The sequence below is a fragment of the Cebus imitator genome, unplaced genomic scaffold (assembly GCF_001604975.1).
Source record: "Cebus imitator isolate Cc_AM_T3 unplaced genomic scaffold, Cebus_imitator-1.0 Scaffold396, whole genome shotgun sequence".
Classification (NCBI taxonomy): domain Eukaryota; kingdom Metazoa; phylum Chordata; class Mammalia; order Primates; family Cebidae; genus Cebus; species Cebus imitator.
In genome coordinates this window covers 64,017-85,031 of record NW_016107711.1, presented here as the reverse complement: position 1 = coordinate 85,031, position 21,015 = coordinate 64,017, and the positions used below count along the sequence as shown (strand labels likewise).

At 43.6% G+C, this 21,015-nt stretch overlaps 1 protein-coding gene across 14 annotated transcripts in view; it reads right to left on the bottom strand.

The window, feature by feature from the left end:
• The window catches only part of PPFIBP2 (PPFIA binding protein 2), an 85,586-nt gene that overhangs the window by 7,601 nt on the left and 56,970 nt on the right, over positions 1–21,015 (bottom strand). For 9 of the 14 annotated variants that reach the window (XM_037731387.1, XM_017508569.2, XM_037731383.1 and 6 more), the window contains 12 exons: positions 20,290–20,393; positions 18,403–18,470; positions 16,810–16,867; positions 15,768–15,809; positions 11,543–11,684; positions 10,344–10,376; positions 9,788–9,929; positions 8,982–9,110; positions 2,076–2,226; positions 1,699–1,810; positions 1,374–1,462; positions 955–1,077 (listed from right to left, as the gene is read on the bottom strand). In XM_037731387.1, the coding sequence (XP_037587315.1) occupies positions 955–1,077; positions 1,374–1,462; positions 1,699–1,810; positions 2,076–2,226; positions 8,982–9,110; positions 9,788–9,929; positions 10,344–10,376; positions 11,543–11,684; positions 15,768–15,809; positions 16,810–16,867; positions 18,403–18,470; positions 20,290–20,393 (1,193 nt within the window). The remainder of the gene's footprint in view (positions 1–954; positions 1,078–1,373; positions 1,463–1,698; positions 1,811–2,075; positions 2,227–8,981; positions 9,111–9,787; positions 9,930–10,343; positions 10,377–11,542; positions 11,685–15,767; positions 15,810–16,809; positions 16,868–18,402; positions 18,471–20,289; positions 20,394–21,015) is intronic. The other 5 variants (XM_017508568.2, XM_017508571.2, XM_017508572.2 and 2 more) reach the window with 1 other exon arrangement.

Genomic DNA, 21,015 nt, shown 5'->3' with positions numbered 1-21,015 from the left:
TTCTGTTACTTCCTCATTTTCTGGCTTTGAGACAAATAAATGAGGACATTATAGTTATTCTTTCAGTGATTCAACAGAACTTTAAAGATGACTGTCAATTACAATTCAAGTGTTTTATAGAAGAAAGATCTCCCTGGTGTGGCCAACTGTTTTAGGGGAGCACACCTTAAGATACTTATTCCCAAGTGCTCTCATGTAGCATTGTGGTCTTAAAAATGCACAGTGCTGTGCCTGACATATACAAGGCATTCAAAACATGTTTGTTGAATAAGGAGAAAACAGGAGATAGATGTCAAAGGTAGCAGTTTTTAATCTCCCAGGAAGCTGAGTTAATTCTATAGCAGGGTTAGACCTAGTTCCCAGGAACAGAGGAGATAGGATGTGACTGACAATCTTCAGTTTTGGGATCCACCAAGAACTCCGAAGTTCATGGAACATAATCAGTTATTTCATCATGACTTGGGGTGCTGTTAGTTACCTATGCTATTTCTTCTCTAGCAAGACTGCTCATGGATCCCCTGTACCTGGGCCTGAAGATCAGTTACTTTTGGATCTATGAGTAGGGATACCTATTCTGAAATGTCTAGCTTCTATGGGCTCCTCTTCCCTCTCCTGTCTCTTCTCCTCTCTTCTACTGTGGCACCTATCTTTCCATTTTGTCTTTCCCTTCCCCTCTTCTTTGCACCATCTTCTTATCTCCTTTTATCACTATGATGACTTTATAGCACATGTCTCCCCAGTGGACGGTGGGAGCTTAGAGGGCTATGGCTACTATGAGACACGAAGTATAGGTAACGGGTGTTTGGGGCACCACGAAGCACGAGAAAACAGAAGAAACCCAGGCACCATGATCCCTAAAACAGTGCTTTTATGCTGTCATTCTTGTTTTCTCTTGCTCGATGTTGCAGGGGTCCTGGCTCAGAGCTACCTGGAGAGATATTATCATGGTCTCACCTCATCAGCTGGCCGCCGGTGCAGGCAGTGGGGGTTGAACTTGTTGACATGCAGCACATGAATGGCACATTTGATGCTGAGATGATGTAGTTGGCTGGTAACTTTTAAGAAGAGTAAATCATTCTGAAAGAGGAAAGTTTGGTTGATAAACCAGTTTCCAAAGTGACAAAAGACCCCTGATGTCCCTTCCCAGACCAAACATAGACAAGTCAACCACATTTCAGGAAGGCGCATGTGGAGACACCCATAGCTTATTACAGTGGTTTGTACTCTGCTACTTGGGACCTTTTTTTTGTGACAAATGATATTACTTCAAGGCCATAAGAATATATGGAATCAAGTTTAAAATAACCACCATGGGTACACGTGAGCTGGGTGCTCACAGGCACCACTGAAATATTTAAAGAAAAAGTCCTCACCACAGTCAGGTATTGCAGCATTCGCCCGTCAACTCGAGATTCATGAAACTGGTCTTTGTACTGGGGTAAGCCAATATCATCAAGCCACCCTACAAATACAAAAACCCCAGATGTGTCAGGATTCACAAGAATGAGAGAATGTAGATGCCAAGAAAGGGGAGCAAATTATATTTTGAGGTTCCAGTTTTATTCCCCAAAATGTTTGGTAATTCCTCTGCCTTTTACAAGGAGACAGCTGTCTTTGAGGTAACCATTTAACAGGGAAATTCCTTCTACCCTTAGTTGCTGCTGGAAACATACTTAATACATATATGCCTGTCCTTACGTGTCACCCAAATGTGGTCTAGCAGTGCAGACTTCTCCTCCTGCTTGGTGTTGATGGCTTTCACTGCTAAGACAAGTTTCTTCCTGTGGAGAGGGTGCTTAATTCCTAGCTCCTGAAATTAAAAGGTGAAGACCACATGTGAAATTTTGGCATGCAATTTGGCCCTCAAAGAAAGCTGCGTCTGGGTGGAAATGCTCTGAGAGTATGACAGTGGATCTCTGTACCATGCCCTAGGATGCCAACCTGCAGGTACAGAGGGACTCTCAGCCTCCTCCATCCATCCTCCTGTGTGTGTGAGAGGAGTGGCGGATCCTGGCCTCCCCAGGCGTTGGTTTGGGGAGAAATGGGAGTCTCCTCTCCCCAAGCTCAGCCCTTACCTTTTCCATGTCCTGAGGGGTGGCTGTCAGTAAAGTGTGGCCGGAAGACACCCACTGCCTGGCGAAGATCACATATTGAGCCAGGCCAAAGTCCTCCAGCCACGCACATACACGCTCTGTGCTCCACTGGGCAAAGGGGGCGTTGGTGTCACTGGGAAGCAGAAGAACAGCATATTCCTATTAGTGGGAGAGGCTGAGGTTCTGAATCTAATCATGTCTTACAAAAAAATAACTGTTTTTTAACAAACAACCTCCATCATGGGATTTTGTTCAACAAAATTCCACTACAGCACACTCACATGAGGTAGGCCCTACAGTTTCCTTAATAACACAAGATCTGCATTTTAAATCTCTGGCTACTTAGAGGATGGGGCTGCCTATATGATCCTCCTGAGATCACGTTTATATGCCCTAGGTCCACATACACACATATACATGCCACAAGCCCAGAGCTGTGGCCTCATTAGGAGGAATCATCTTTTTAGGAAAATGCTTAGAAAACTAGTTTTCTTAGCATTTAAGTGGGTCAGTTCTCAACATTAAAAAAACAAAAACAAAAACAAAAAAACACCCAAAACTAAAAGCAAAAACTTTCCAGTCAACAGTTCACACCTTACATATTAACGAAAACATGGGAACATTCAAATTAAAGTCAACGAAAGGACAACATGTGTTTTATCAGTGCTAACAACACTGGTCTGAGAGTCGTAGCCAGTACTAGAGATAAATATGAACAAGAAGTATAGGTATTAGAAAGGCAGAAACAAAAAAAAAAGCCATTTGTTACAGATGATAGGACTGTCCATTTAGAAAACCCAAGAGAGCTCAGTAAGGTGGCCAGTTATGAAATACACATATAACCGTATGTAAGATATATGGTACATACAAAGATCAACAATTTTCTAATACCATCAATGTACAGATACTAATGGTTCTGTTAAAATAATTTAAAAATTCCACTCATAGCAACCGACATTATGAAACGCCTACAAATTGTCTTAACGAGAAACATTTGGCCTTGTGTGATTATGTGTGGGGATTGTGGGGGTGGGGAGAGGTGCTGACTACAACAGTCAACTGAGCAACATAAAAAAGGACATGAAAATGAAAAGCTAGATTATGTTCCTAGACAGGATGACTGGGTTTTATAAAGCCATCAATTCTTAAGGACATCCATTCTTCATTTAAAGTGTGAATTTAACAGCACGCTAAAAATCCCAATGGAGTCATTTTTTTTAGGAGGGGAGGATTTGACAGTGCAGCTCTCTGTTCATAAATGGGGATTTATAGAATATTGAAGACTAGATATTCCTTCAAAGACTAGAAAGATTCCTTCAAAGCATCCCTAACATACTACATTAAAACGTATTTTTTTAATGTCTGGTCGAACTGTTCTTAAAGTTAGGGAATTCCTTAAAGGATAAACATGGTAAGAAAGCTTCATTTTAGAATAATTGCTAGAGATGATGTATATCCTGGGGCAGGGACTGATCAATTGCAACCTGGAGCCTGGGCTTTCACGGGTCCTGAAAATGTTTTTATGAGGCCTAGAACTTATAAAATTTCAAAAAAGTATAAAATCTAAATATTAAATTAGAAATAAAAGGAATATTTAGAATTAGAAAACAAGCCACAAAAACTGCAAGTTTTGTAAAACTGAAAAAAAATCACAAAATCTAGAAATATTAATATTTTATTACATAAAAGGTAGATATACCTCTATAGTTTGATTCTTTTTTGAGACAAGATATTTATTATTTTAGAGATGGGGTATTTATTTATTTTAGAGACAGGGTTTTAGTAATTAATTAGTTTTAGAGATGGGGTCTGGCTCTGCCGCCCAGGCTGGAGTGTAGTGATGTAATCATAGCTCACTGCAGCCTTGAACTCATGGGCTCAAGCAATCCTCCTGCCTCAGCCTCCCAAGTAGCTGGGACTAAAGGTCTGAGCCACTGTATCCAGATATAGTACTTTTTTACTCTCATATTTTGGGTGCATACTATTTGACTGCTTCTTTATATGTCCACAATCTATAATACTTTCTATGAAAACTGATGGTTGATTTAGTCTTTCTTCCAGTATGATTGCTCTTTATCTTTTATGACAAGAGTTAAAAAAAAGTCTCCACAATTTTTTTTTATTTTTATCTTTTTTTTTTTGAGACGGAGTTTCGCTCTTGTTACCCAGGCTGGAGCGCAATGGCATGATCTCGGCTCACCACAACCTCCGCCTCCTGGGTTCAAGCAATTCTCCTGCCTCAGCCTCCCGAGTAGCTGGGACTACAGGCGTGTGCCTCCATGCCCAGCTAATTTTTTTTGCTATTTTTAATAGAGACGGGGTTTCACCATCTTGACCAGGATGGTCTCGATCTCTTGACCTCATGATCCACCCGCCTCAGTCTCCCAAAGTGCTGGGATTATAGGCGTGAGCCACCGCGCCCGGCCTTTCTTCACTTTTTATAACTGGTATTGTCATGCACATTTTTAAAATCATTTAAATTTAGAAAAGCCTCTGTCAAATGTCTTATATGTGAGTTGTAAAACTACATTCAAGTTTTCTAATGCTATGGCTAATCTTAAGCATTCTTTGAATTTGACAATATTCATTTAACTCATGTGTTGTCTATGTCCTTGTGGCAGTACGTGAGTTTATATCATCTTTGTCACTGTCAGTATATCATGTAAACTCAGCAAGAAATTTCAACCTTTTTCCAATGAGTTCATATGATTCATCTTATATGAACAACAATCTAGGAGGCCATTCATTCCTTTTGTTTAAAACTTGCCTCTTTGTCTTAGCAAATTACTGCTTTTGGTATGATCTGGATTTTTTGTTTGTAATTTATTTTTTAAGGTTAAGAAAGAATAATTTCTCTCAAATTTCAATGCTTATTTTATCACTTCTGTTTTATATTCTATTTGGTTTTTATTTCATTCATTTCCTTGTTTCTTGGAAGTGGGAAAAACAAAAATATCTGAGGGACATTTCAGTTCTTTTAAAAATTTTTTAATTTTCATATTTTGCGTAGTCTTTGTGAACCTAACATTTCAGTTCCAAAGGGAAAATAAGTGTTTCTGAGATCATAATTTGAAAACCTCTGTCCTATAGACCTTTTCAAAACCACCTAGAGCTCTGATCCTCATCTCCAGTAGTCTTTCCGTTTTTTGTTTTGTGATCCTCTCCTCCCTCTTAAGCCTTGAGGTGCTCGCACAGTATCAGACCCAGCTTCTGCACCTCCTCCTCAGCTCCTCTCAGTGCCAGTATCTCCCACATCCTCAGCCAGGGCACCACTCAACATTCTAGGAAATAATCTGGAGATGACAGAGAAGATACCCTTCATCTATAGCCAAACCATTTATTTTGCTGACATAGTCCAAAACATCTCTTCAAATTGCAGTTCAAATGATATAGCTGAGATTTATCAAATATGCTCTTCTCATCGAAGGGAGAGAGGACATGGCACATTTATAATTACACAGTTCACCAGTGAGTACGGAGTGCTGAGCGAATCGGCACAACGGGAAGTGGAAGTAATTCTGGAAGCCATTTGTGCAGTGGGAAAGCTAGTGAATCAAACTTAACTAAACATGCAGTGTCTGTAAACCACATACACACATACCCCACCCTATCCTAAACCCAAACAACATGGATCCCCAGATCAACTTCCCCTTAATAAGTCCCCTGAAACCCTCACAGCTGCCCTAACACCACCTGTTATACGGAAAAGTGTAGACCAAGGGAAAGTTGGAGTAAAAAGAGTCAGGAGTCTTGAAACTGGCTGTGTTTAAAATTGCCAAATTTTCAAAACACCTGGCCCTATCGACACTATGATCAAACTCTCTCTGGACTCTGGAAGGGCTCCATACAAGTGAGGGTCCCCGAAGCTTAAGCGTCTTTATATTCATGATGAATCTGACTGACTGTGCATATAGGAAAAGGAAACAAAATGGGGCCCAGGGCAGGGGAGCGGTAGGATTGGGGACACCTCTTAAAGCTGGAGTCCTAGGGCAATACACTCAGTAGATCAACTCAGAAAAAAAAACACTCCGCAAAGATAGGATCCAGCCATGTGCCTCTAGAACCTGTTTGCCTTAAACATTATGCTTTACTGCCTTTTTGTAAAAAATAGTAACTCATAATAAACACACATACTAAAATAAATCCTAAATGGATTATTCAAAGTTTTAAAAAATCATAGAAAAAAATTTTAAAAATGAAAGAATTCACAAATTGGATGAACCTAATTCTATATAAACATAAAAATTCCATATATTAAAGTATCACAAACAAAAGTAAAATTCTACCACAAACCTATAAATACTGTCACAATTTTTAGACATGACTTAATATCTTAATAGAGAATAGTTAGAATCTATAAATACATTAATAATTAAATAATGAACAAGATGCAGATAATTCACAAAAGAATTAAAATGACAAAAACATAAAAACTAAATTACCAATGCAAATGTAATTTGGATGTTCATAAAAATAGAAAACTTTAAAAAAGAAACATTTAAATACTTCATGCTGATAAGGATGTGGGTGTAATAGGCACTCTCTGTCCAGCAGGGCTGATTGGAATGCAAATTGGTAAAACTTTACCTGGGAGGAGAAAGACAATAAAACGTGTTCTTCCATAATCTGAGACAGAGGGCCTACACAATATTATCAAAGATCATATAAAAAAAATAAATTGTTTTATTGAACAAAGAAAGGTTGGGGCTGGAGACTTTCAGTAACAAAGCACCTTTCCTAAAGAATATGAGCAACAGTTTTAAAGCTATACCTAAATATTAATATCTATAAATTATAAGTATTACCAGAGGACATTAACATATACCAAATTTCTACTTAAGAGTCGTAAAGGCCTTTCTTGTCCACCAGCAAATTCATTTTGCACTGTTAGGATAAACATAACAATCTCATCAGGACCTCTTTACACCTCTTCCCTTTATCATCTACTGTTATGGTTAACAAAGCACAAAGACATTCAAACAAAGCAGCCCTGTGGCTAGAACTGCAATTTTTTTTCTTTGGCAAAGAAAGTTACTGACCCTGGTTACCCCATACCCTAAAGTGACTGGCAGCATACAGATGGCTCCCTAACCATGCACTTCTACTCCAGGGACAGTGCTGAGGGGTCTTAGAAAAGTTCCTACACCCTGTCCCAATGATTCTCCTTCTAGAATCAATCCTTCAAGAACTAGCCAGAATTAAAACAAAAATGAATCATTAAAACTTGCTATGGCTTGATTTTTTTTTCAGCTCAGATAAATCAGAAACAACAGTAATGTCTACACTGAGAAAACTGCTAGGTAAATTGGAATATCTAATTATTGAATATACAGGTAAGCCTTCTCTGGCTCACTTTCTAAGGGCTCTGATTTAGTCTCTGACTTAGACTATGTTCTTAGGTTCTCTACCCTCTAAAAGCTAATGGTCTACACATTCTATTGCTTCTTTTCAAGGCACCTGGAGCCTGGGGATACTTGTCAAAGAATAAATGGATCTGGAAAGGTCCCGTATCTCATGCACCAGGAGGACATGGCAGAGACAAGAAGCCTGTTTGGCAAGCTAGGGAAGTGAAGTATCATATCCGTGAGCAGCATAAGTGAAGGCTCCCTTCCACAGGGGATGCAGGTCTGCCAAAAATATGAAGCATTTAGCGAAATGCTTTTCTTCCTTAACCGGAATCTAGACTGTATTATTTCTGAGAACTGATATTTGAATTATATGTATCTTATCCAGTAATGACCTGTACTTTGCATTGGTGTATGGGAATCTTGAGGGGACTAAACTGAAGAGAGTTAAGCCTTACTTTTTTCCCTTTTGGTTAGATATAAAATGCCACATTCGAATCTTGTGGAAAGCCCCCAGGAGTACCGATCTTGGCTGAGAAACTCAGAACTTAGGAGATATTCTGGTGGAGGTGATGTATTGTAGGGACTGCTTGACTGGAGAGAGAATATGGAAAGGGGTTTCCCCAAAATACAGGAGTAAAGATTCACCTGTGCAGGTTCGAAGGGAGATACTGGTTTTCAGAGCAGGGATATCAAAAGAAAGTGGGTAAAACTAGTAACTGGAGGGTTTCTGCTAGGGACATGTCCAGAGAAGTTTAACGTTTTCTATGCTTTTGTATTAGGGCATGATGGGGAAAGTCACATGAAACTTCCCACTTTGATTCCAGTGCCATCCCTCTGCAACCCCTTTTAGTTAACATGCTACAGTAAAGTTTGGCACAGTAGGATTATGAAAAATAACGGCAGGTGTGGCCAGCTCCACTGACATCTTTCTGCAGAGTCTTTGTGGATGACTGACCCAGAGGTGGGTAAGAGACAAGGCTCACTTTCCCAAATATACTAGAGGCTGTTGACCCTTGAATGGCAGACAGCTGATGCAGAAGCTCATGTAATCCTCATGAGAACTTTAATAAAACACTTGTTTTTGACATCTACTTTACAAGTGAGGAAATGGAGGCATAGAGAGAGATACTGTATAGCCTAGCTTAGGGCTCACAGCTAGGAAGTGACTGAGCAGAGATTCCTAGGGGTCCCAGAGTCTGTGCTCTTCCTGGCTACACCAAGGCTACTCAATTCAGTGTGTAAACCCACTGCCGAGAATGGATCATAGGCGTGTAGCACTGTTGAGGTGCTCAGGGAGGCCCGAGGGCCCACCTCCAACCCTAGCCAGCTCCAGCTGTAGGGAGCTTCTTGTCTTCACCTCAGCATACTTGTAAGCATGAGCAATGTGCATGCGTGTTGAATGGACAAGTTGAGAAGCTCTGCACTACGGGCTCCTGCCTTCCATTTCTGGAGGCTGTGGGACAACCAGAAACCCTCTCCCTGCTCCACCCTGGCCGGGATTTCACACGACTTTTTGTAGATGGACTGGAGGGAGCCTTACCTTTTCTGTCCCTTGGAATCTCTGGTCCTAGAGAGTCTTGGCCCTGCGGTTGCCCGGAGCCCACCTCGTCGAAACTCTGCCATCCCCAGCGTGTCTGTGTTGAAATTTCCTGACTGAGTTCTTCGGATTCTGCATGGAGAAGAATCCATGGAGACTGTCATGGGAGAGTCTGAAAGCCTACAGTTGCTGTACTTCCTCTTTTGCAAGGCCATGCAGGCCAGAACGGTGACTCTGGGCAGCACTGCTTCTCAGTACCTTCCCAGAGATCAAGGATCACAACCTGTCACAGCTCCTCGGCCAGACTCAAGCCTCAATTCTAATCCTGCTTCTGGGATTTAGTCACTTGCCATAGAGGTCAGAGCAAAGTTTGATGCTTTGTAGGAGGCCCCAGTTTCTGCCTCATGTTGCAAAGTAGATCACTTGGGCCAGCAAGTACTCAGCTTTCAAAGATTTTTCAAAGATTTCTTAAGACAGACTGACTCCTAAGAAGGAAGAATACAGTCCCATCTGTGTCTGTCCCAAAGCCCATGTAGTATAAGCTGCAGAGATGATGTTCAGGGTGTGTGGAATGGGTGTGTGGCAAGGATGCATGACATGAAAGGCAACTGGGTATATTTAATGGGTGCCTTTCATACTTCTCCTTCTCTTGGCGCTGAAAAATAACTCAGATTCTTCTCTTTAAACATGACCAATCTGATTTGACTGCTGTTTCAATGTCTGATGGACCAGGGGCTTACAGAGACTCTTTGCCCAATCAAAAAGAAAAATTCCAAGCAACATAATTATCATCAACAGCACCAACTTACTTTCCCCAGAACTTCTTAATGCCTTTGGGACTCCGTTTACCATCTGGTGTCAGAGGAGACTGGGGACCTGATTCAGTGCCCGATGATGTGGATGAGAGGTCATTGACCACAGCAGTGTCATCCCAGCCACTTTCTGTGTCTCCTGAGATTGGAAGAAGGCAATGAACATGAATGTAAGGACGTGACCTCCAGAAACCTTCTCTCCCAAGCCTGGGCCCTTCCCTTCAGTGGCAGTCCAGAGAATCTGGCCAGCTCTGCCTTCAGGGCAGAACTCCATACCAGATCCCAGAGACTAGTGGGGATTCCAGGCTTTCTTGCTGAGAAATTAATGAGCTCAATGTTTCAAATCTAGGTGAGCTAATGTCTTTAATTTTAAGGATTTGGGGTTCAAGTACTTGTGGATTATTCCAACAAGGAGCTTGCTCTCTTTTCTCAGAGGGAGATGCAGGCACGCAGGCAGTAGGGGGACGCTGGCTGAGTGTTGGTGAGGGGGAGGGTTAGGGTAGGGAAACAAAGGCATTCTCACTCTCCACCTCACCTGGAATGGGTACAGTACCTAATACGGGGGCACTGACACTCCGGCCACGGTCTCCAGTGAACCAAGAAGCAGAGAAGCCACATGAAGAAACAAGAGAGGCCAAAGTCCAGCCCAACAGAGTTACGGGGAAGCAAAGAAATAAACAAAAGAGCGTCATCAAGCAAGAGAGAAAAACTCAAACAGAAAGAAAAATAATCCCACGGAGAAGGATAGGGTGAGTGGTGACTGAGACTGACAGGAGGTTTCATGTGAGGGGACCACGTGCTCCTAGTGCCTCTCTGTGACAGGCTGAGGTGTTCACACTTGGGGACAGGGAGGGACAGCAGCAGGGGCTGAAAACTCCAGGCCACAGGCAACTCTTGTGCGGATGCCTGGGCTCACTCAGCTCAGACTAGAGCAATCTGAAGCTGTGGTGAGTCCAGTTTGAGTGTCACACTCAATGAGAACACACTCATTCCAGGGCTTATCTGGAGTTCCTGCAGCCAAGGGCAGAGCTGACCTTCACGAAGCTAACACATGGGCCGGCTCAGGCAATAGCTGAGGCTGAGGGGCCTCAGGAAGAACTGTGCCAGGACCAGAATGTTCCCTCCTGGGCCCATTGAATCTTCTGCTGCTGCTGGGGAAAGATGGCCTATTTTGAACGCAAAGCAGCAAAAACCTCTGCGGTTTCAGGTCTTACCCACCGAAAGGATACCTGTAGACCAACACACTTGCCCATTGACCACTGACTCTATTTGCCTAAGGAAATGCTCCTACTTGGAGTGCATGATGCCCTCCTACTAGGAATAGGGAAGCTGCAGAGAAGAAGGTGGAGACAGGAGAGAGAAGATCAGAATGACAGAGGAAGGAAGCATGAGGGGCAGGAAGGGTAGAACAGGGTCTCTGAGAAGAGGGAAAACAATGCTAGGAAGGAAAGGAAGGGGTTCGAGAGGAGGAAGAGAAGAAGAGAGGAAATGAGGGTGAAAACTGCAGCTGGAAAGAAGTAGGGGATACACACACCCTGCTTTGCTGAGACTGTGGATTGCTGACCATAGAAAACAGCTCACCCAGAGGGAGCCTCTAGAGGTGGGACTGCCCCAAGGTACAGCTTGTTCCAGCCACCCACCCCACCATTCTCCAATTGCGGATTATGGTGGTAGGTGCAAGGTTCTTGTATAATTACTCAAAGTGCCAAGGACACTGCTTAGAGGTCACCAGCACCAGGGTTGGACACTTACTCAGTCTCAGCAGGCTGCTCCCCGTGGCGTCAGGCTGGCAGGCAGTGGTGGCAGGAGATTTGGCAGCTTCTCCATTGGGCGTAGCTCCTGAAAGCTTCCCAGGTAAAGTCGGGTATTTGTGCTCCGCCAAGAAAGGGCTGTCCTATTGGAAGGTGAAAGAAAGAGAAAGGTACCTATTTAGCTGTCAGCCTCAGTTGGGAAATCTTTGGATATAGAACAATTCCCTGTTTTTCAAGAGCCATTTTTCATATATGGTGACTCAAAGACCCCTCAAAGATTATTTAGCTAGTCTGACAAAGGGGAATAGAGTTCCAAGGAAGGAAGAAACTTTTCCAAGGCCACACAGTAAGACAGGGACAGAGTCAAGTGCAAATCCAGAGCTGACTGCAACTGCCTCTAACAGGAAGTGAAGTTGTCTTACAAAGTGGCCTTTGCTGTCTGGCCTAGTGCTCAGAGGCTCGATGAATTAACAGCTGTGAATTACTCTGTAAGCTCTTTGGATATGAAAACTGGCATTCTCATAAAAGCTGCCTCATGCTTTATCATACATACATACATACGTACATATATATGTAAAATAACAATTCTGCAAGAGAGGAAGCTGAGTTCAGTCTGCTCTGGGCTTCTCTGTTTCTCCCAGATTTGCTTTCCTGTGGTGAGGAGAGAGGTGCTTCTGCTAATTGGGATCCTTCCTCAGGCCAGGCAAGGGCAGAACTCTGTGAGGGCTTGACCAACTGCACAAATGATATGGATCTTGCCTGAGAGCAGGTATGCTACAGAAGGGAAATTAAAGTTTCAATCTGTAGCAAAAGAAAAAAATCTATATTATGATAATGGTTTCTTAAAAAACATCATGTTAAGGCAAGCAAGAAGATATGCACACCTTTGGGGGAGATGCTGACAAGAAATGGGCCAGAGGACTACATGGCAACGAGCTCCTTTAGGAACTTAGGATTAGAGTTTACACAAGGTAGAGCCTCAGTGTACCCAGCTCCATGCTTGGACCCTGGCCATGGAGAGGTCCCAAAGAAACAAACTGATTAAATGAGGAAGAAGATAGCATTTATTCGGCAAAGAGGCATATAATGGCCTCTAAATCTGCAAACCTGAGAGAAACACAGTGGAATGCACTGTGAAAGTGAGAAAAAAAGAAGAGAGAAATTGAAGCGATGTCACCAGAAGGAATTGACTGTGGATCACCTGATTAGATTCAGAAGAAAATATGAAAGACAAAACATTTCAAACTGGCAAGTCAGAACAGTAATGGGCAGCTGCTGTGACTGAAACATCCTTTGAAGTTCCATTTAGCTAAAAGCCAAGTATCCAATATATTTCTGAATTCAATTTCCTTATAAACGCATGTCCTAGAAATTGAGATTCAGTTCATTCATTGAACATTCACTGTAACTCCCTATAAATAGCTCAGAAAGGAGAGATACAGGAACAGTAAACTGAATTCTGAAAGAACTGGCTGGTACAGTAGAAGTAACTAGAACCTTGAGAGCGAAGGCCATGAGATTTTCAAGTCTGTGATGACCCATGAGCTAAAGATTAGACATGATCAGACATGTATGTGGTCAAGACCCCAGAGTTTCCAAATGGTAGTTCACGTGCCGGCTGCTCTTCCTAATTACCTAGGGCACTTGTAAAACAATATGAGTTTCCAGATCCCTCCTGTGCCCAGTCCCTGATTCAGTCTTCCTGGAAGCACACCCCATGGGTCTGTATTTTTGACAAGCATCTCAGATTATATGAATGCAGTCAGACCCAGGAACCACTAACAATGAGAAGGTAGTGTTCAAAAAGTTTAGAGACCTGAAGGGCATGACTCTAAGCTCCACCTTACATAGGACATATGGGAAGAGGGCAGGGCTCTCAAAAACAGGTTTCTGACTGTATCATCATGCATGCTCCCTCAAGGCAGGGCTGAGACAGCCAAGGAGCCAAGTGGGCCAGCAGGGAACTCCCTGAGGAGCTGAGATGCAAAGAGAACAGATACCTAATCCAAGCATGGGGTTTAAAAGGCAGCCCAGATCTGTAAGAAAGAAAGCAAAAAGGAATCAAGGACAATGGAAAGGGCTCTCTGGGTTCTACTCAAGCCAAGAATAAGTGCTGGGAAGAAATGACTCACTGATGGAGAAGGTGGTGCAATGGAGACATGATGCAGAGGAAACAAGAGATGCTCAACTCCAGTTCTGTTTCTCCTGTCTCCAAAAAGAATAATCCTCCTGGCTGTGGGGGAACAGAAGCCCCAGCCAAGAGAGTAGTGTAGAACTGATTATCTGCTGCTTTAAATTAGAACAGAGAAGCAGCATGCCAGAGTGGAGAGGGCCTAGGCTTTGAGTCAGACCATATCAGGCAAAGCTCTTTCTCTTCCACCTCTCAGGACCTCTGCTTGGTCATTTCTAAAAGGAGAATAACAATTCCTGCTTCAGGTTTGCCAGGAAATAACATATCCACAGGGCCTAGCACACAGTGGACACTGGATAAACAGAAGCACAGGAAATATCACAAACCCAGGACCTAAAGAAACAGCAATCTAGAAGAGCAGTTCTTACCAAAGCGGGCACTGGTCAGACTACATCTAGAATATCACAGTCTGGTCCAGGGCACAACTTAAAGAATACACTGAGAAACTAGTGCTGATCCAAAGTAGACTAAGCAGCAGCCTGAAAGGCTTGTGATCCATGCACATAAGAAGGTAATATTCAGTCCGGAGAACAGAGCAGTCAGAGAGGGCAGGAGGTACTTAAATTCCAGAGCTATCAGAAGTAGGGGAGATTGACTTTATCCACGGGCTAGACACGAAGAGAGAGGATCAGCAGATGCACATTTTAGGGAAGCTCACAGAGCTGGAAAAGAATACAAAGGATGTCTTACAATGAAGTCACAGAAAGCAAGAGCCAGTTTAAGCAAGTGCCAGACACAAAAGTTAGGGCTGCTGCAGAAAGATGGCTCTGGAACAGTTCTGGCCCTATGGGACAGTTCTGGGAGGGCAGTGGTGTATGTGGGTGAGCAGCGAGGGGTGGCCATATTGAACAAGACTGTATAAGATTATGATTATGGGCAAAACCATACAAAATTAATCTTTTAATCTGGAGCATTTTTTTCTTTATAAATAGTCCCATACCACTCATATTTCTTGGTAATCAAATTGGGATCTTGAACCTTGAGCCTGTGAGCTGGGCGTTCTTCCAAAGGAGCAGGCGGTCACTTACAGATGTGCTTTAGAAACACCTGTGAATGACCTCTGTGAAGCTGTGGTGGGAGGGGGGACTGCTGAGTGATTTAACAGCTGTCCTCACAAGTAGCCTTTCGGTTCACAAAGGGACCACACAAACCCCAGACTCAAGGGTCTGTGTTCTGGAGCACCTGGGCAGGAGAGCAGGCAGAAGACTTTTGCTGTACAGCTCAGATGGCCCAAGGAATGGCTGCCTACTTGAAGCAACAACCGCTACAAATATGGAAGTGTAGAGAAACCCCTTATATAGATGCAGAGGTGCAGAAAAGATCTTTCTCTTAAGCAAATGTGGAGGAGCAGAGATGCCTCATTTTACCAGATGGATGTGAAAATATAAAATGACCCCCTCAGGCAGAAGTCAGCAAGGAATGAGAAGCTCCATGTTTCATGTGGACACGGAGGCAGGGGACAGAGAAGGGAAATGCCATTAGCCTCACAATACAATACATTTTCTATATATTGTTATAAATCGTGGTTGGATGTGGCTGAAATTATGCTAATTATATGAATCTTCATTTCTTTATGGGTTCAACATTTGTGCACTGGCCTAAAAACTTAATCCTCTTCTACGACAGAAGAAAATTAGTCCTAATGGAATTTTTATAACATAACTTGTTCACCAAAGCGGGACTGAGTGTGCACTTGTGGTTTATTTTTTAACCATGACATATCAGCACAGAAAGGATGACAGTGTGCTGAGATCGTAGCAATCCCTTTCCCAGGGATTAAGTCAACTTTCTTAATTTCTCTGAGCCTGTAAAATGGAGGTGGTAATAATAAATTCTGTCCCACAGATAATGGCAGTGAAAGCATGTTAAATAGTTGGGTGCACATAAAGATAAAATGGGAGAGAAAAGTTGATCTTTCCCCTCTTACCCCCTTACAGTTAGTACATTTTAAAGCTACAAAGCTATGACTTGCCAAATTAAAATACTTGCAAACAGTGTAACCACAAATAGGCAACAGGGCATGAGGTCAAGGTACCTTGGGCTCTACCACCGGGAAGAGCTGGTTCCCGTCCATACACTATGGAGTAACAAGAGGATTTCGTTTATGTGGAGAAAAGAGATTTGTATTATTCACAAACAGCAACAACTCAGGACTACCTGTCTGCTTAAATCCGAAGGGCTCATCCCCTCCCTCCACATCTTCATGCCAGGTAATCACCATCCATGGCAGAAAACAGATCCCCGTCCAACTCCTTGGACAGATGTCCTGGGCAGCTGCCGGCAACATGGTCATGGCAACCAAGGGACACATGACCATGAAAGCAGAGCCACTGAATGAGCCCAGGGCTCCTGCCGACTTCAGCTTTTATGGTTCTCCATTGTATCAACAGGGAGGCTGACCAACGTTATTGGAAACCAAGGGATGGCATGTAGCACGGGCTCACTGAAGGGTCTCTATCAGGGCAGGCTCCCTCGGTCTCTAATGACCAAGCTCAAGAGCCTGCTACTGTCCCCTGCAGCGTGAGGTCCACCCACATGATCAAGGGCTACTCCCATCTAAGGAGCCACAAAACCCTCCTCATCTTCCCAGACTCTTAGAACAGCTCACTCTACAACATCTTAAAGATCCCCCATCTTCTCCCTGGGATCATCTACTTTACTCACATTAATTCACCAATAAAAAGTCTGTATGATGCCCCCAAGTTCCGCAGGGATATAGGACTAGTAGTCACGATCTTCCCTGGCTCGATCTGTCTCATGGCTCTGACCTTACCTCCTCCTACTCCCCACCATTTCCCAAAACCCACCAGTGCCCAGCAGACTTTAACCAAGCTTTGCCTACCTCAACATCTCTCATCAACTCCGGGCAGCATTTCCTGAATTATTCTTCCTCTAAGATGCTTTGGACCGCACCTGATTAATTTTCTCAAAATGTTCATGTAATTCCTGTTTTCCCCACAACTTTATAAAATCTTCTACAACGGAGGGACCAGGACCTACCCATATCCATATCCCAGTACTAGGCTAGGCCCAAAAAAGTAACTCAGTCATCCTTAAGGGTAGGTTGATGAGCTGACCTTATTCACAGATCCACTTCTCAAGTCTTCTAGACTACAAGAGAGCTTTTTCTGAGCCCTGAAAAAAATACAAAAGAAAGAAAGAATTACTGGAGAAGGAGGTAAATGTTATCACTCACGCAGAGCACATTTCAAATACTTAACCAGTGGTCTTCGGCTTAGGTTCAAGGTCATGAAAAAAAAATACCCTCTCATAACAGCCTTTACATATAAAATTAGACTTGCCCACTCTGGGGGATAGATTGGTCCAACAATGTGTTAGTAAGGGCATGAGGGCATCACTTAAATCCAAATGAAATGTTCTTGCACAAAAAGCCAGAATACACTCAAATTCTGCTGCAACAAGGTGACAATTGTGCAGTCATCAAAGACCAATGTCTACAGAGTCAGAAGAGGGGAAAGCCATGAATGCTGGGCTTGTCTGAGTCTAAGAGTAATCCAGGGAGGAGGGACCTGAGCCTCCTTAGAGTGGAGGTGAACACACCAGCCAGCCGTGGCTCCAGATCACCTGCTAGGAACCTTCCACACTCTGCTCTGGATCTGCATGCCCTATCTAGTCTGCTTAGAATAATTTGGCTCTCTCAGGGGCTATTTTGCAGAGAGGGGCACCAAATGCATCAAGAGGCCATGTCACAGTCACAAGGGTAACCTTGTGCCAAATCTCCTTGGCAGCCATACTTCTCAGTTTCTATGAATAAATCAGCATTTAAAAAAATCTTAGTCTCTTGTGAATCTGGCCAGTGTGAGTTCCTTTGTAGTGACCTTCCCTCAGCGAACTCACAAACCACAATTCTTACTCTCCAAAACTAAGGATTGGCTGATCAACTTCTCTAACATTACCATTTTACTCTGGGGCTAAAGGCTCAAAGGAACAATTGCTTTCTGGAAAGTGGACTCAGAGTGCAGGCTCCGGAGACTCAGCACCATTCTGGTGAGCTTCTGTGATGCTTATGGTCATCTGCCCCAACACCTTACCTGAAAGGCAGCCTGCTCTTGGCAGTGAAGCCTCCATATCTCCTTTGCATGGAGCTCAATTTGGAAATGTGTGCCAAAGTGCAGACATAGGGAACCAGACTTAGGTTTGTTTTAGAGGGAACAAGACAGCTGGCAGTCAAATGACCTCAGAGGCGAACCCATTTTTAGTCCATTATTGTGAAGCATCCCCAAAGCAATTAGACCAATTGCTATGAGGAGACATGGCCATCCTCAGAGAACTTGGATTTACAAAGGGCTAAATTCACTCCAAGAGCAGAAAGCAGAGGCTGACAAAAACAACACATATCATGGCATGCTCTCAGCTCTGAGTAGCCACTGTAAGACACAGATGAGTTGCAGCCACGTCTCCTCTGAGGCTCTAATCCCTGGCCAAGTCCTTTCAGTGACAATGATCCACACCTCAAGCTGAAGGTTGAGAAGCCCTTTTGTAGCCCAAAGAGGTAGGCCTGGTTTGTAAGTGCCCTGACTAGAGAGGGGCAGGTGCACCTAGGATGCAGTGGCCATGCTCAACACACAGGACCAGTCACCATCCACTTCAGCAGCCCCAAGGCAGGCCTGAGAGCACAGTGGCTATGGGGAAACGCTCAGGCCTCTTACCTGGTTTCCAGTGATTTCTGTGGCAATGGAGGTGGCCCCACTGTAGGAGAGCTACATCCCAGAGGCATCTGCACCAGAGATAGAAGAGTCATGGTAGAGGACAGTCTGTCTGGTGACCACCCACCATCTTTCCCCCTTCTTTGGATGATTCCTTTTAGGGAGACATTTTCTCCCTGGGTACAGCCATGGTGGACACATCACTATAGATGCCCAGCTCTTTCAAGATGCCAAGGGGGTATGGTAGGCCTATCGGTCCATCTGGGCCAGCTTGCCTCTCCTTCCTGGGCCCTAGAGCTTAGATCATGTTCATATCCCAGCAGTAGATTCCTGAGACCTGGGTTCCTGGGCTTTTTCTGCTCCTGCCCTTTCTGAGCTTGGTTCTTCAGCTTTTCCTTTAACTCATGAGCCATTGCATCCTCTTTCAAAAACATTCCTTTTGGCTTAGGTTAGCCAGAGTCAAATTTTGTTGCTTTCAATGAGAGAATCCCATTTGATATGGTTACCCAACAAACATCAGCAGCATCTACTCCCTGCCAGGCCCTGTGTCAGGTCTGGAGCAAGTACTCCTCACATCTGGGAGACAGACAAGTAAACTAGGGTAACAGAACAATGCAACATGTTCTTATGGCACCAACACCTGTAATACAATATGGGAACAGTGGGAGAGAGGGGCTTCCTCTCACTGGTGGGAAAGTTGGGAAAGCTTTAGAGAGGAGAATAGCTGAGCTGAATTTTGAGAAATGAGAACTGGCTAAGGCAAGAAAGGAAAGAATATAACAGGTGGAGTGACCATGAGCTAATGATGGTATGAAAGAATACAGTCCTGTCTGTCTTCAGTATTGTACCTTCTACAACACTGTGCCTTCAGTAGCGCACCTGGCATCACAGGTGGAGCCACCTTGAGCTAACGGTGGTTATGAAGGAACACAGTCCTGTGTCTCCAGTATTGCCTCTTTTCTCTAGACCCCAGCATCATCTTGGTCTACTACAAGAACAGCCCTGGCATTATAGTATAGTTTTAAAAGCCTGGGCTTTGTGGTTAGACCTGGGTTCAAGTCCAGATTCTGCCAGGTACAGTGTTCATCACAGTGACCACATGGAGGTATCCAGTAAGTCTTGGACAGCACTATTCTGTAACTGCCAGCAATCTGGGGTGCTTGTTCTGAGTCATTAACTAGATCACTGGATGAATGTTTTGTCCCTCTGTTAATTAAAAAGGTTGAAGCGGGCCACTAAGATCCTTTAGAGTTGACTGTCTGGAGTTTCAGGAATCTTTTGAACCATAGGCTGAAGCCCCTCCTTCACTTGAGGTCTTGTTTATTTGTATCTAGCCTAAGTCCAGAGAGATTCAAACAATAGGGACCAGATTTTACACAAATGAAATAGATGAGAAGGAAAATCTGTGTCCTGGCTATAGGGGGTATCTGTCAAGCCAGAATGCAGCATTTCAGAGGTTGCAGTTATTCCTCTCAATGAGCAAGACATGTTCGTTCATTTGTTCATTCAACAAACATTTTTTTGAATTCTACTGGGTATCAGGCATGATTGCAGACCTTGGAGAAAGAGTGGAAGATAAATCAAACACCACCTTTGGCCTATGCTTATATTCCAGAGAAAAAAACAAAAAAAGAAACTAAGAGCCTGATTAAAAAGGAGAATTCTTATCCTTGAAAGTTCCAGTATCTACCATGCTGCCCTCCAACCAGAGCACAGGCCAGAGCCTCAGCCTCTTGCTCCACTATCCCCATCACAGCCTGAGGGGCACTTCGTTAAGTATTCACCTGTGAAGATATGTACCTGATATGTGTCTGACTAGATCCTCCCACAAGCTCAGGGCAAGCTCAGAGGACCTGCTGAAACCCTACATCATGGATGGAAACACTGTACCTCTTGTTTAAATAATTCTTCAGGGCCCTTATTTGTAGTGTTCCACTTTCTGAAACCTCCCTCTGGTTCCTCTTCATTGATTGAGGGAGTTCTCTCTGAAGGCCCTGCAAGCATTAATGCAGAAAAGAGTGAACTGTTGAATTCATACTGTGGGAATTGTTCAGAAACCTGTAATTGTACCATGAAATTCTAACATTGTTTCTCCTTCATTATGAAGGACTAAGAAATATATAAAGGAACATTAAGAGTGTGATTCTGAAGATTCTTCAGGGCATCTGAGCATGGGCTGGCATCAGGATCATTTCAAGGTCAAAGCTTATCTGCAGAACAGAGGTAATGTATCCCCTGCCTCCAAACGTCTCACTCCTTAGCCATAGGCAATTAAAGCCCTGAGAGTGACTTGACCCATGATCTTAAAGGATTAAAGAGGGCTGTGAGGCCAGGTGCATTGGCTCATGCCTGTAATCCCAGCACTTTGGAAGGTTGAAGTGGGTGGATCACTTGAAGACGGGGGCTCACGACCAGCCTGGCCAACATGTTGAAACCCCATCTCCACTAAAAGTACAAGAATCAGTGGGGTGTGGTGGCGGGTGCCTGTAATCCTAGCTACTCAGGAGGCTGAGGCATGTGAATTGCTTGAACTTGGGGGGCTGGATGTTATAGTGAGCTGAGATTGCGCCATTGTACTCCAACCTGGGCAACAGAGTGACACTCCGTCTCAAAAAA